At 43.6% G+C, this 14,521-nt stretch overlaps 1 protein-coding gene across 5 annotated transcripts in view; it reads right to left on the bottom strand.

Annotated features, from left to right (window-relative positions):
* The window catches only part of Rasgrf2 (Ras protein specific guanine nucleotide releasing factor 2), a 236,113-nt gene extending 222,458 nt beyond the window's left edge, over positions 1–13,655 (bottom strand). For 3 of the 5 annotated variants that reach the window (XM_028891013.2, XM_028891014.2, XM_028891017.2), the window contains exon 1: positions 13,073–13,655. In XM_028891013.2, the coding sequence (XP_028746846.1) occupies positions 13,073–13,360 (288 nt within the window). In that variant the 5' untranslated portion in view covers positions 13,361–13,655. The remainder of the gene's footprint in view (positions 1–13,072) is intronic. The other 2 variants (XM_028891015.2, XM_028891016.2) reach the window with 1 other exon arrangement.
* Between the last annotated feature and the right edge of the window lie 866 nt (positions 13,656–14,521).

Genomic DNA, 14,521 nt, shown 5'->3' with positions numbered 1-14,521 from the left:
GCCCGGTCTGAAGTAGTAAGCTGGGCATGGTAGCAAGTGTCTGTAAGCCCAACTATTGGGAGGCTGAGGCAGGAAGATCACAAGTCTAAAGCCAGCCTAAAACTGTAGTAAGGCCCAGATGCAAAACACAAACACAACAAAAGAGTAACAAGTGGCCTGTAGAGACTTGAATCTCTCACTCTACTACCCAAAGCTCAGGAAGACTCATGGCACAGGGTCTGACTCCCCCAAAGCCTGGTAGTCCAGGTTAGCTGAGAGCAGTATTACCTGCTGGAGTTTTGTACATCAGCTGTCAGCAGCCAACATTTCTGTGGTTACTGCAGGCTAGAGGTGGAACTCACATTTCCAGACTATGCCAGTGGCATCATGGCTCAGCCTTCCACGTGCAAAATGACAGACTGGCACACCATAGAGATCCCATCTTGGTGATATAAATCTGGAAACAGATCACGCTGCTAAGCTACCTAGATAGAGCATGGACATAGATGCCCCCCATCAAGACTGGTTCTCCAGGGGGACCACCTGGCCCCAACCTGCAGGTCAAGTCTCACCATTTCTGAAGCCAAGGCTAGCAATTCATGGACACTTAGGACTCCCAACAAACACTCACCCATCTGTTTCTCAAAGGGATGGGCCACATTGTAAGAAGCATGGTCTCTCCTGCTTGTGATAGGTGTGTGACACTGAACCTTTAAACTCCTCTGGGGAAGCTGTGGGATGGTCTGTATGTCAAATTACTCTGACTGGTCAATAAATAAAACACTGATTGGCCAGTGGCTAGGCAGGAAGTATAGGCGGGACTAACAGAGAGGAGAATTAAGGGAACAGGAAGGGAAAGGGAGTCACTGCCAACCGCCGCCGCCATGACAAGCCGCATGTGAAGATACCGGTAAGCCGCGAGCCACGTGGCAAGGTATAGATTTATAGAAATGGATTAATTTAAGGTATAAGAAAAGTTAGCAAGAAGCCTGCCACAGCCATACAGTTTGTAAGCAATATAAGTCTCCGTGTTTACTTGGTTGGGTCTGAGCGGCTGTGGGACTGGCAGGTGACAAAGATTTGTCCTGACTGTGGGCAAGGCAGGAAAACTCTAGCTACAACTAATGGTGCTCTCACCACCGCCAATAATTCCTTGGGTTACTGGCCAGCTGTTTCCAACCTTACTACTGTGGTCCATGAACTAAGCTATGTGCCCAGCAACAGACTGATGGGTATTTTTATTCCCCTCTCATCATCCATGGGGAAAGCAGCTTGACCACCAGATTTAGTATAGCAAGGAATCATCCTTCTTGGCCGCTTGCTAGGTAACAATCAAAACAAGTGAGGTGGCGAAAATGATTTTAGGAGGCTACAGAGCACAGCATAGACCCAGGTTGAAAACCAAGGATTCTGCCTCCACATGGCCAGACCCCATGCTTCACCTCTCTCTAACAGCATCAGTCTGACTGGCTGCATCGTGAAAGGGGGCCTCAGGCTGTAAAACTTAATTCTGGCTCCCTTTCATAAACTGCCCTTGCACATCCTGTGTGGGCCCTTCCACATGGAAGGTGGGCATAGACAGAGGATGGCTGAGCAGAGGGTGAAGTTGGACTTGGTGGGATGGACGGCCTGGTTTTGTGTAGGTGGAGAAAGAGCACCAACCCAGCTTCCAGGGAGGCAACACCTTCAACCCCAGGAGCACATTAGAATTTTGCAGAATCACACTCAGGCCCTTCCTACAAATGGGGAACACCCTATGGTGGCAACTTCCAACCACAACAGGCACATGCCACTTAACTTATTATTGTGGCTTCTGAGATTTATCTGATGCCTTTGGCCACAATCTGACACAATACAGCAGCAGACAAGGGCCCAGGTCTTGCAACTTCTATTCAAGACAAGTCAGATATGGTCTTACACTTAAATTTAGATTATGGAAAGACAAACTGCCACTAAAAAAAATACACAGAACTTGGACTACATTGAAGTTTATAACTTTTGTTCACCTAAAGATCCCACTCAGAAAAATACTCAACTTTATATGGAAAAACAAAAGACCCAGGATAGCTAAAAGAATCCTATATGATAAAGCAACCCTTGGAGGCATCACCATCCCGGACCTCAAACTCTACTATAGAGCCATAGTAATAAAAACAGCTTGGTACTGGTATAAAAACAGACATACGGACCAATGGAATCGAATTGAAGACCCTGACATTAATCCATGCACATATGAACACCTGGTTTTTGACAAAGGAGCCAAAACTATACAATGGAACAAAGAAAGTATCTTCAACAAATGGTGCTGGCATAACTGGATGTCAATATGTAAAAGATTACAAATAGATCCATATCTGTCACCATGCACAAAACTCAAGTCCAAGTGGATCAAAGACCTAAACATAAATCCAGTTACACTAAACTTAATAGAAAAGAAAATAGGAAGCACTCTTGAACGCATTGGCACTGGAGACCATTTCCTAAATAAAACACCGACAGCACAGACCCTGAGCACAACCATTAATAAATGGGACCTCTCAAAACTGAGAAGCTTTTGCAGGGCAAAAGACACAGTCAATAAGACAAAAAGACAGCCAACAGATTGGGAAAAGATCTTCACCAATCCCACATCTGACAGAGGATTGATCTCCACAATATATAAAGAACTCAAGAAACTAGACATCAAAGCACTGAACAGTCCAATTAAAAAATGGGCTAAAGAGCTAAACAGAGAATTCACAAAACAAGAACTACAAATGGCTGAAAGACATTTAAAGAAATGCTCAACATCCTTAATCATCAGAGAAATGCAAATCAAAACGACTCTGAGATACCACCTTACACCTGTTAGAATGGCTAAGATCAAAAACACCAATGACAACCAATGTTGGAGAGGATGTGGAGCAAAGGGAACACTCCTCCACTGTTGGTGGGAATGTAAACTTGTACAACCACTGTGGAAATCAGTATGGCGGTTTCTCAGAAAATTAGGAATCGAACTACCTCAAGACCCAGCCATACCACTCTTGGGCATATACCCAAAGAATGCTGATACATACCATAAAGATACATGCTCATCTATGTTCATAGCAGCACTATTTGTAATAGCCAGAACCTGGAAACAGCCTAGATGCCCATCAACGGAAGAATGGATGAAAAAAATGTGGTACATATACACAATGGAGTACTACTCAGCAGAGAAAAACAATGAAAGCATGAAATTTGCAGGCAAATGGATGGAACTAGAAAAAATCATCCTGAGTGAGGTAACCCAAACCCAGAAAGACAGTTATGGTATGTACTCACTCATTGGTGGATTCTAGATATAAAATGAACAATCAGACCACAACCCATAGAACCATAAAGGCTATATATATATATATATATATATATATATATATATATATATAGCATGGAGGTCCCTAGGACGACTGTGGCTTATAATAAATTTCAGTTTTACTCAATTATTGAAAAAAAATAGCCAAATGAATAGAAACACATGAACTATGAACCAAAGGCTGAGGGGCTCCCAGCTGGATCAGGCCCTCTGAATAGGTGAGACAGTTGATTGGCTTGATCAGTTTGGGAGGCATCTAGGCAGTGGGACCAAGTCCTGTGCTCAATGCATGAATTGGCTGTTTGAAACCAGGAACTTATGCTGGGACACTTGGCTTAGTCTGGGAGGAAGGGACTGGACCTCCCTGGACTGAGTCTACCAAGTTGATCACAGTCCTCGGGGGAGGACTTGTCCTGGAGGAGGTGGGAATGGAGGGTGGGCTGGGGGTAAGGGGAGGGCGTGGGAGGGGGGAGAATAGGGGAACCCATGGCTGATATGTAGAATTGAATGGTATTGTAAAATAAAAAATATATATCACAAAAAAAAAAAAAGATCCCACTCAGAGAATAGAAAGTCATGACCTAGAAGGAGACACTGTTTTTATACACATAGCTGACAGTGAATTCCTATCTTCATAGATGATAGGATAAACAATGTGTGTTTCTGATAGTCAACATTGTGGTGTATAGAAATGGCAGATCAGTTAGCTTAACAGATAGTTAGATGCTTACAAATCAACTCAATAAAAACTGAGTAAAGACTGAGCAGGCAGTAAGCATCTAAAGGATTCTCAAACTTGTTTCTTGGGACAATGCCTCTCCATGTAACCTACACTGGCCTCAAACATGGGAATCCTGCCTCAGTGTGTTGAGATTACAAGCACAAGCCACTGTGCCAGCTTCAGCCTCATTATTTATCAGGTAAATTTAATGAAAATAAGACATTACTATATGTTTACCCATTGACAGATTGAGACCAAAGGCCACAGAAGGTATATAAACCTATGTACAGCTGGTTGGAGCATAGCAATAGAAACAGCTATTTTGGAAGTTGACTAGTAATACTGAAGATAAACATTCATATGCTCTATAAAAAAGCCAACACTTTTATTCCAGTGCATGTCTACCCAACAGAAATGCACACATACATGTATATGTTTCAAAATCCTGCGTATGGATTATTACTTATAATAGCTCCAACTTGGGAGCATCATTTACAGTAGGATGGATAAAGAAGCTGTTGGTCACACACCCAGTGAAGTGCAGAGTAGGGAAAAATTGATGCATCCAGAAACATGGTGGGATCTGTCCAGTAAGATGCTTGGGGAAAGAAGCCTGCCACAGAACCCTGCGGCATGAGTGTGAGAATGTGAAACTCAAAAGCAAGCCACAGAAATCAATACTGTGATGAGGAAGGATGGTGGCTTCCATCATGGACAATAAAGATACGCTGGCATGAAGTTGGTTTCTGGAGGGCTGATCATGTCAGTCACTTGGCCTGAGTCTTAGTCACAAAAATTCGTCTATCTTGTGAAAATTCAAAAAGTGGCTCACTTAAGCTTATGCATTTTCTCTGTGTCATCTAGATTTTTAAAACTGGGTTTGGTTTAAATTTATCAGTGAAAGAACATTTAAATAACTGTTAAAATATTAGAAAGTAATGAGTAATTATGAACATGAACCCAAGCAGTTCAGGGAGCAGAACAAGAGAAGAGAAAACGAATCGTATTATTACAGAGGTCTTAGTGATAACGTAAGGATGTAAAATTGCTACTGAAGGGAGACACTGTGGCTTTTCATGCTGCATAATATAAGCATTAGCAACATAGTATTAACTAGCACAATGAATGCACCCTATACATCAATAAGGATGTACGTCACACCCACTAAATTTTCTATAAAATTCCCTGGGCTATTGTCTTGCTGTTTTACAATTAACTCACAGACTAGTGAGAAACCTGTGATTTTTGTTTAAAACCAAATATGAAGTGAGACGATCAGATTCGTTTGCAGCAGAATCAAAGCCTGAATTTGGGAGTGAATGAGAGATGCCACAGTGAAAATTCAAGCATTGCAAAAAGACCACAATGTTGGGCATGCTCACTAACACTGGTAATCCCAGTACAGGTGTGGGAGCCTAAGGCACAGAGATTTCTTGGAGCCCAAGACTTGCCTGGGCTATTTAGTAAATTTCAGGCCAGCCTGAACTATAATATGAGAGTTTGTTTTAGAAAACCAAAATACTGAGTTGGTAAAACTTATGGGTATGGTAACTAGAAGTTAATGGCAATACACTGTAAAGTGATCGGCTAAGAACATTATTCACAGAATACCTAGGTCCTAATACAGAGAGGTCCTCTGTCTTGTATGGCCTTATGGTATTTGCACTGTTCCTAGCACTCATATATGACCATTATTTAGGACAACTTGAATTCACATTTCTCCCTTGCAATCAGAAAGGCATAAAGCAATCAGCCATGGGACAGAACCCTATTAACCCTAGAAAAGACTGTCAGTTCTCACACGTGATTAATGAGGTTTTAACAGCTGCCTTAAAATAGTATCAACTCTTGGGTGATGATTTTGAAAGACGGAGGAAACACTGGCTGACGGATGGTGCCCTTGGTGTTGTAAAACTACGAAGAAGTGGATGTGGAGATGCATTGGTGGCAACGTCTGTGCTTGATTCTAAGTTAGATGGGTGTAAAACCAGAGGCACTTGGTAAATGCACCTCAGTCGAGGGAAAATCCTCCAATGAAAGAGCAACTGGTAACTTAAATGTTCCTTGTATAGGGGCCAGTCGTGGCCATCCCTTCATGCCATGATCACGGGTAAACGACTGAGTGCGAACTTACTATTTCTCCATGTGAAATTGGTCGGAGTTCATCTAAAAGCTATTTCCATCACTTTTACATCTTCATAACAACTGTCTTCATTTTTTTCCTTTATTATAGCATCAAAGAAACAGAAAGGTGCCTGCCATTAAAATGATACACATTGTCACAGAGTGAATCATCAGCTACTTCCAAGACAGGTCTTTTTAGAATTATGTCTACTGCAGTCTCCAGTGGCAAACAAGAACTAAACCAAAGAGGAAACACTTTTCTATGTGCAAGTTGAAACAATGCAATGAGGCTGGCTTTAAAATAAGCTCCCCTAGCCCCGACCCCGCCACACACACACACACACACACACACACGGAGAGAAACACAACAAAAAACATATGAAAGATTGTCTAAACTAAGTGATGGTATTCCATGAACTCTTGTATTCTATGCATGTCAATTTTTTTTTCCTTAAGAAGGGAGGAAAACCTCTCCCAAATGACTCTAGTAATGAAAACAAAAAGAAAAACAAAAAGTCGAAGGAAGGGATGTAGTAGCAGCTGACAAATTTGCTGTTTGGCTCTATGTTAAAAGCTTGGGTGGACTTGACTACCCATGAAGCCCATGATGGGGGTACTCATGAACCCCTTCTACCAGGCACTTTCCCAGCCCATCTTGGCATTCTAGGCTCAGAGAGATGGCTCAAGATCACAGGTGTTGTATGCAGCAGAGTCAAGATCTAAACCCACACTGTTTTACCCTTGAAGTGAACTATACCCAATTCCTCCCCCTCACCTGGTGACATCCTTACTGACATTCTTACAAGTTTTGTGTTTTTTAACCCATAAAAGTCCCCTCTTGACTCCTGTGCATCACTGACATGGTCTCGTCTGACTTCTGTACTGAGTTTTAACACCATAAAATGAGCCTTAGATCAAGCTATACCTTCCAGTTCCCACACGGCTAGCCAAAAGAGAGCTTGTAGTTTTTAACTAGCTGCACTGACAGGGGTGGGGAGACTAGACCCATTGTTTACATTAGTCACACAAACGGCACGGTCTCAGATACAGTTCAGGAAGTGAATCAGCATTGTCTAAACTAATCACCCCAAACAAAATAAAGCATTGCCGGAACCCAGTAACCATACAAAGTACCAGTACCCAGAGTCCCTCGCTCCGTACTGATCCTCAGTCTTGGCAAGGCCTCTTTGTAAGCCTGGCCCACATTCATAAGTAAAAGGATGACGTGGGGCTCCACACATTCATTTTTAAAGATAGGTTGCCGTGCATCATCTTAGTTGTGTCTTCCCAAGTCATCAAGAAGGCTGCCTCTCATTGGCCCGCCCTGATGCTGTAACTGTTCTCGGTAGATCTCCCAAACTTCTGCATCCTGTCTTCCATCAGAGTCCAAAAAGAAACAAGTTGCAGAGAGACAATCAACTCAACTGTGATAAAATTTTTTATGTCTTTTCCCTAAAAGTGCATCTGCAGCATTTTGAAGCCATTGTGAGGTTTAAGGAAAATGGTTTGAGTCTTTATTTTTCATTGGCTCGTGTGTTTTCTAGTAAAAAGGAAAATCATATGATCAAGATCTGTCTGCATCTCTGACCCCCCTGTGGCACCAATGTTCTCTGTGGAACAAGAGAGAGCACACTACGCACTATGTTGTTCCTAAATATGCATGCAATCGTATTTTAGTTCCTGGGGAAAATGGTGAAACCAACTGATGTATTTTTAACTTCTCAATCAGCTAAAATTCATAACTTACACCAGTGAAAAATGTAACAACTGATCTGAAAGAATGCCATGTTTAATCAGGAGCCAAGTGTTCTAACAGGCAAACATTCCACACAGTGCCATGTTCCTATTTACACCGTCTCGGCTTTCACTTAAATACTGGCCGTGATTTCACTCTCCCGTCCCACACCACATCAAGCCAGGGGTACATTCTGAGAAATGAATCATGAGGAGGTTTTGTCATTGTGTGAACACTGCTCAGTGTGCTCACTGGAACTGAGACGCTGTGGTCCACCGCACACCAAGGCTCTGGACATAGCCATGACACAGAGGCAACCCATCACTGATGGAAAGGTCATAACGCAATGCACTGCTATTTACAGGCTTGAGTTTAGGTAACTTAGTTTCAGAGAAGAGTTTCTTCTGTGATTTTTCACTTACCACATAGAAAATAACGCTTCCCACACTCAGGCAGAGTGGATCTGTAACTCTCATATTTTTAACTTTTTGAAACAGAGGCTCACTCTATAATCAAGGCTGGCTTTGAGCTCACCGCAATCCTCCTGCCTCAGTCTCCCAAGTGCTGGGATTATAGGCTGGCTCTCTAATTCACATCTTTAAGTGTCACTGGTACAAATGAAATTATACATATATATGTATAACAAACAATTAATATTCAATTGTCAACAGAAACATATATAAACATGTATACATCCCTTTCTTAAAGGAGAAATAAACAGGCATAAAATTGTGAAAATTAGGATTTAAGACCTGAGTAAAGACCACTTGATAATCCGATTTATTTAATCACAAAATGTCTTTTAAAAATTAACTTTTTCTATTCTATAACATTTAAAATTATATTTACTATAGTATGAATATTTAAGCAGTTTTGGTCAAGAGGGACAAAAATCTACTGGAAAATATAGTCTGCATTAGACAGACAACACAGTTCAACACAGTCGTTATTAACTTCATCTCTTGGAACAAAATATAAAGAGAAAACACTGTCACACTACAAATGCTTCCTTTCTACCTTTCCATGGTGTGAATCCATCACTGATTAAAACCCACAGGCCAATGCAGCTCACAGGACAAAGGCCTTTTACACACAGCTAACACCCCAAAGATGAGTTTTCCTGTGTTGTATCCTCAACACTAATCACAATAATCTAAATACTAAAGTAGCCAGAATTAAATAACTAACTTTTTTGAATCTACAAGTTCCTTGTTTTAATTTAACTTTAATGAAAAAATATTTTAAAAGTTCAAGTAAGAAATCATCCCTGTCCCCTGCTTATATTTGTGAACATTTTATGAGTTAGCAAACACCTTTTTTGCATTTTCCCTTTGTGTGTGTTCAGTAAGCAAAAATGGAAAAGAAACTATGGAGTTGACTGTTATACCTCTGTTCAATACCATGACCTAGAATGAAAATCCCCCTCCACAGTCTCTGCACTCTACAAACAGTTCAGAGTTTGCATGCACTTCCACCTAATTCAATAAAATGCTGAGAAATCCCTGCCTTGTGGTCAAGTTAGGGAGGTTTAAATGTCTGTCTAGTAATGAGGTGACAGAGCTATCCCAGAACCTGTAACCCCTTTAAGATTAAATCAGCACAAATATGACAAGCATGTATAATTCTTTATGCCTCTGGGGCCGAGGATACCCATCCCCCACCCACCCTGTTCCAAGAAAAGGAAACTAGGCTGAATACAAGGGCAGATGATGAAGAAGAAAGACAGTCTCGTTACTATACATCTCTCCTGCTTCAGGCAAGTTGCATATGGCTACTTAAGTAGAGCAGAGTAGCTGGGCAGTGTGCTCTGACCCTAAGTGCAAACACTCACAAAGCTCTCTCCACTGAAGTGAAGGAATGTCACATAAAAATGTCACATAAAATGCCACTTTTCTGTGAGCGTGTGATGGCCTGTGGTTGTGTTTCTCAAGACTCAGCAATAATATTTTGACTAGTTTTTAAATAAGAATGAACCAGTGGTTCACACATTATACCCCCAACTCCTAGCTCATGCAGATTTTTGTCTCGGTTTGTTTGTTTGTTAATTTGAGCTCAGTGGATTTAAATACAGCCTCTCCAGCAAAGCACTCTTCAGCATGGTTAGCCTTCTTCTCTGGAGGTGGACTTTAGCTCTCTAGAAGCCTGAGTAAGCACAGGTTAAAATGAAAGTAAAGAGACGGAAGAAGAGGAGGACGTCTCCAGGAGCTGACGAGAATGCCGAGTTAGCAAGATGGTGGACGGTCCCACTTCAGAGCAGAGCGCACAGAACATGCTCACTAAAGAGGGGAGTTTTTCACTTGCCCTAAATGGGACTTACTGAGGACAAAGTACAACCAGATACATATTTGAAAAAAGAAACATTCTTTTGAAGGCAATGAATCACTTCAAGCATTTTTAAACAAATTCATTTGATTATATCATCTTTACTCTTCTAAAGAAATAGCCACTGTGGGAATGCTGGTAAGACAGTCTAGCAATAGCCCAGGAACATACCAGAGAAAAATCCTGGAACACCATGAACTCAACAGAGCAGCACAAATATTCCTTCAGCCTGGGCATATTTGGAAAATGAGCTTATTGACAAAAATAAAAGAAAAATTCAAGGTTTACGTTTTGGTCCATTTTCTGAATTTTTTTCTTTTCTCCCCTTTTTTTTCTGTCAATGCACTTAATTTGAAATATTATTTGGATAACAAAAACCCAGGGTATTTCTTCTTATGGCTTAGCGATAAAGACACTTAACTAACTCAACAATTAGAGGTGGTTTACCTCAAGAACGGGATCACTGCTGTATCAACCAACCAAAGACACCGGATTCCACCTCTGTGAGTGAGAACAGCCACGCTCGGCGGAGAGTGCTCCTGGTAGGTTTGTGTGGCTGCCGACCTGAGTCTCAGAATGCCCATTTCGATCATCTTTGTCCTTAGCTTTTCAAATGCAGTGTTTATTTCTGTGTGTTTGCTGTTCGCTTTCACTACATGGCAAAAATGTTGCGCTGTTTTTATAGCCTTAGAAACAGATGATCAACAGCATTTTGGAAGTAGGAATTAGCTGGAGGGAGGTCAACTGCACATACTACCCTTAGACGGGATGTTTCTCCTTGTTTCTTATTCCCAATTGCACATACTAGACACTCAGATGGGAGGCTTCTCCTTTTCTCTTATCCCATAGTGTCTCTTCTTAATTCTTCAGTCACCTCTAGGTAGCAGTGTTCCAGAAAAGCATTGCTCACTTAGGCTAACCAGAGTCAAACAGTGTTCCTAACATACAGCAAAATTTCAAAACTCTCCAAGACCATCTTCAAATCCTTTCTGGAATGCTTGCATCATCACATCTCAGTTTTATCTACAAACCCCAAAGGTCCCAATTCCTAACCTCCCAAATTTGCATAAGATGACGAGCACCCATAACTCACTTGATGGTAAAGAGAAAAATCTTGCATATGATGACCTGTCTAGAATTCCAACTACTCAGGCCTTTCAATTCTCTGTTAGAGTCTGGCTTAAAGACAACCGTCCTGAAGATGAACTTCAGACCTTTTCCAGCACCCAAACCACGCTTTACATACAGTGTTAGCGGGTCTGAGCTACAAACACTTTAAGAGTTCTCTGAACTCCGCTCCTGAGTAACCATGAAGTGGTGACTTGTGAACTTAAGAATAAATACAAAGGGAAAAAATGGTTTGGAGTCAAGTCAGTGATGTGTGTTCAAACTATTTTAAAGGATCCTCTTTGATTTCAGACATAATAGCACTTAAAATCTGTTTGGGGAGATTCTTGTGGGTCTTCTAACACTTACTATTCAAACACACACACACACACACACACACACACACACACACACTCACTCACTCGCGCGCACGCTTTAAAAAAAAAATCAGTTTCCTCAAAACTCTTCTTAGATTCCAAACTTCACAACTTGGATTTTCTCCATTTCTAATACCTATATCTGCCGGCTTAGAAACTAGTTTCTCAAATGACTGAAAGCGCTTTCAAAAGTCAAGGGCATCCTTTTCATTTCGAATTCCTAGCTCTTCTAATGTGTTTAATCACTTATCATTTACCGAAGTTAATGATTTACAGTGAAAATAAAAACCAATCTTGTGCCTGGTGTCGTTTCAACTCAGAGCTCTGAGTTCTAAGTTTTGTTTCAAGAGAGCAGAAAAATTGGGCGGCCATCCGAGGCACCACTCTGATGTCTGCCACAGCCTCGGGGCTTTGAGGCAGATTCAATCTGGTCTAACTTGCACGGAAAATTCAGCCTAGAAAAAAATTTCTGCAACAACAAAGGCAATCAGCCCCCACCCACACACACACACACACAGTTTCTCCTTCTTCCAAGGTAGGGGATATAGAAGCAAATCAAGAACATTCTGGCTGAGTAAAATCCTTAATAAATGAATTTGGAATCAATATGTTTCTTATTTGCAGGAATGAGGATTCAGAGGTTAACCTAGTGCCTCCCCCACGCCTTGAGCATACAACGAAACCCATTAAAATTACGACCTACGACTAAAAGGTCGCATTTACTTTAAAGGACAGAGTGTTCTTTTTAAAAATGCCCACGTCTTTTAAACATAGCAAGAACTCAGGGACAAATACTAATCCTCGGGAGACAGGTACACATGTGTCTTCATGACTGACCTCAGTGGTCAAATGTTCGCAAGGGAAAGTGACCTAAACGGCAAAGCCTGATTGACAAGGACCAACAGAAGCGCCTTTCTTGGTGGCCTGATTGGTTCCCAGCACCACGAGTGAGCCATCACTTGTAGGTCAAGAACTCTGTCTCAAGAAAAATTAAAAAGAAACCAAACTTTCCAAATAAGCTAGTTCGGTCTCGCCAATCTAAATGCAACAGGTGTCAACACACGTCGTCACAGCCACACATCTTTCTGAATGTGATCTAGAGCAGCATGGAGCAGTTAGGAAGAAACTGAAAGAATCCGACCTCTAAGAGGATTGTGAAAAACAAAAACAAAACCAGCCTGGTCCCTAACGCAGCTGATCCCTAGGCGGCGGGGTCAAGGAGTGGAGATGGGGGAATCTGCTCGCTCACACGGGGACATGCGTTGCCCTGGGGTCTCAGGGCACTGCCCCTGCGCTGTCCACGCAGCACCACCGTGAAGCGGAGAGAGTCGCCTGGGGCTGGAAGCCAGGGAAAGGAGGGTGCGCAGTACCTGCTTGTCCAGCGCGTCCCGGGCGCCTGCGGGTCCCGCGCTGGTCCGGGGTGGTGCGGGCGTCCGTTCGCAGCTGCAGCCCTCCAGGAGGTACATGCCCGCCGGGCGGCCGCTCTGCTCGCCCTCGAAGTAAAAGAGCACATTCTGGTAGAGAGCGAACCACTTCTCGTGCCAGCGGCTCGCCTCGGCCGCCTTCTTGCTCAGGAAGCCGCGCTTGGTGCCCTCCTTGCGCGCCAGGAAGGCCAGGTACAGGGCGTGCCCCTCGTTGTAGCGCACGCTTTTCTGCATGGCGAGGGCGCGAGGGGTGTTGGGGTCGCAGCCTCAGCCCCGCGGCGGGGCCATCGCGGAGTGCTCTCCGGGAGGACGCACCCCAGCCCGCCTGCCACAGGGCACCCGGCCCGCCGCCCAGACCTAGTGCGCCGCTGATCCAGGCTGGGGCATCGTCTCCTCCCCGACCGCGCCCTCTCGGGCCCCCGACGCCTCCCGATCCCCGGAAGCCCGGTGCCGAGCGGCCCTCCGAGGGCACCCGCACCCGCGCCGCTCCACCCGAAGTTGCGGGAGCCGAGCCCCCAGCGGCGGGCTGCGCAGTGAGGCGCGCGGCAGCCGGAGGACTGTCCTCGGGCAACGCGCTCCGGGAGACAGAAGGTAAAAACGTCACGTGGGAGATCAGCTGTAATCGGCTTGGAGACCGATTTAAAGGGTAAAGTCGGCGCGGTGGCGGCCGCGGAGGCGCTGCCTGCTCTCCCCAGCGCGCATCCTTCACTCGCCTGCCAGGACCCTGGCCTCCGCCTCTGGCCAGGCCAACCCCCGATGGGGCAGATCGCCCAGGAGGGGCAGGAGCGTGGTGACACCCAGCCGCTCACAGCGGAAACTCGCGCAAATGTGTCCCCCCCCACACACACACACAGGCAAACGCATACTGAAGAGACCAGACCCGCACAGAAACACACAACGTTCATATTCATACACAAAAGCACACATGCACACAAATACAATAGGCACACGCGCACAAGCGAGTGTGCACTCACCACATAAATCAGCAAATACTCTTTCACCCAATGTTCACAGTCATACACATACGAGTATAACATACAGTCTCGAATAACACACCCCTATGCACACAGATACACATTCACAACTACAAAAATACACTCACTGTATGTACTTCTCAAAAATGCAAACCCATGAATTTGTACTTACACAGGCCGCTACATATATGTGCATACCTTGGTGCTATCTCAAACACACTCATAGTTATTGTACCCAGTGTATATACACTTATAATCATATATACATTCACAGGAACATCACACACACACGTCTATCAGCCCTTTTGGTCACACACACACACACACACAAAGAATCATAAACATATGCAAATAAATACATGCCCTCCTAAACCCACTCATCAGATACAAGCTCTTACAGACAGAAACGGACAGATATGTA

This window comes from Peromyscus leucopus, chromosome 11 (assembly GCF_004664715.2).
Source record: "Peromyscus leucopus breed LL Stock chromosome 11, UCI_PerLeu_2.1, whole genome shotgun sequence".
Taxonomy (NCBI): Eukaryota; Metazoa; Chordata; class Mammalia; order Rodentia; family Cricetidae; genus Peromyscus; species Peromyscus leucopus.
This window is presented reverse-complemented; position numbering and strand designations above follow the sequence as displayed.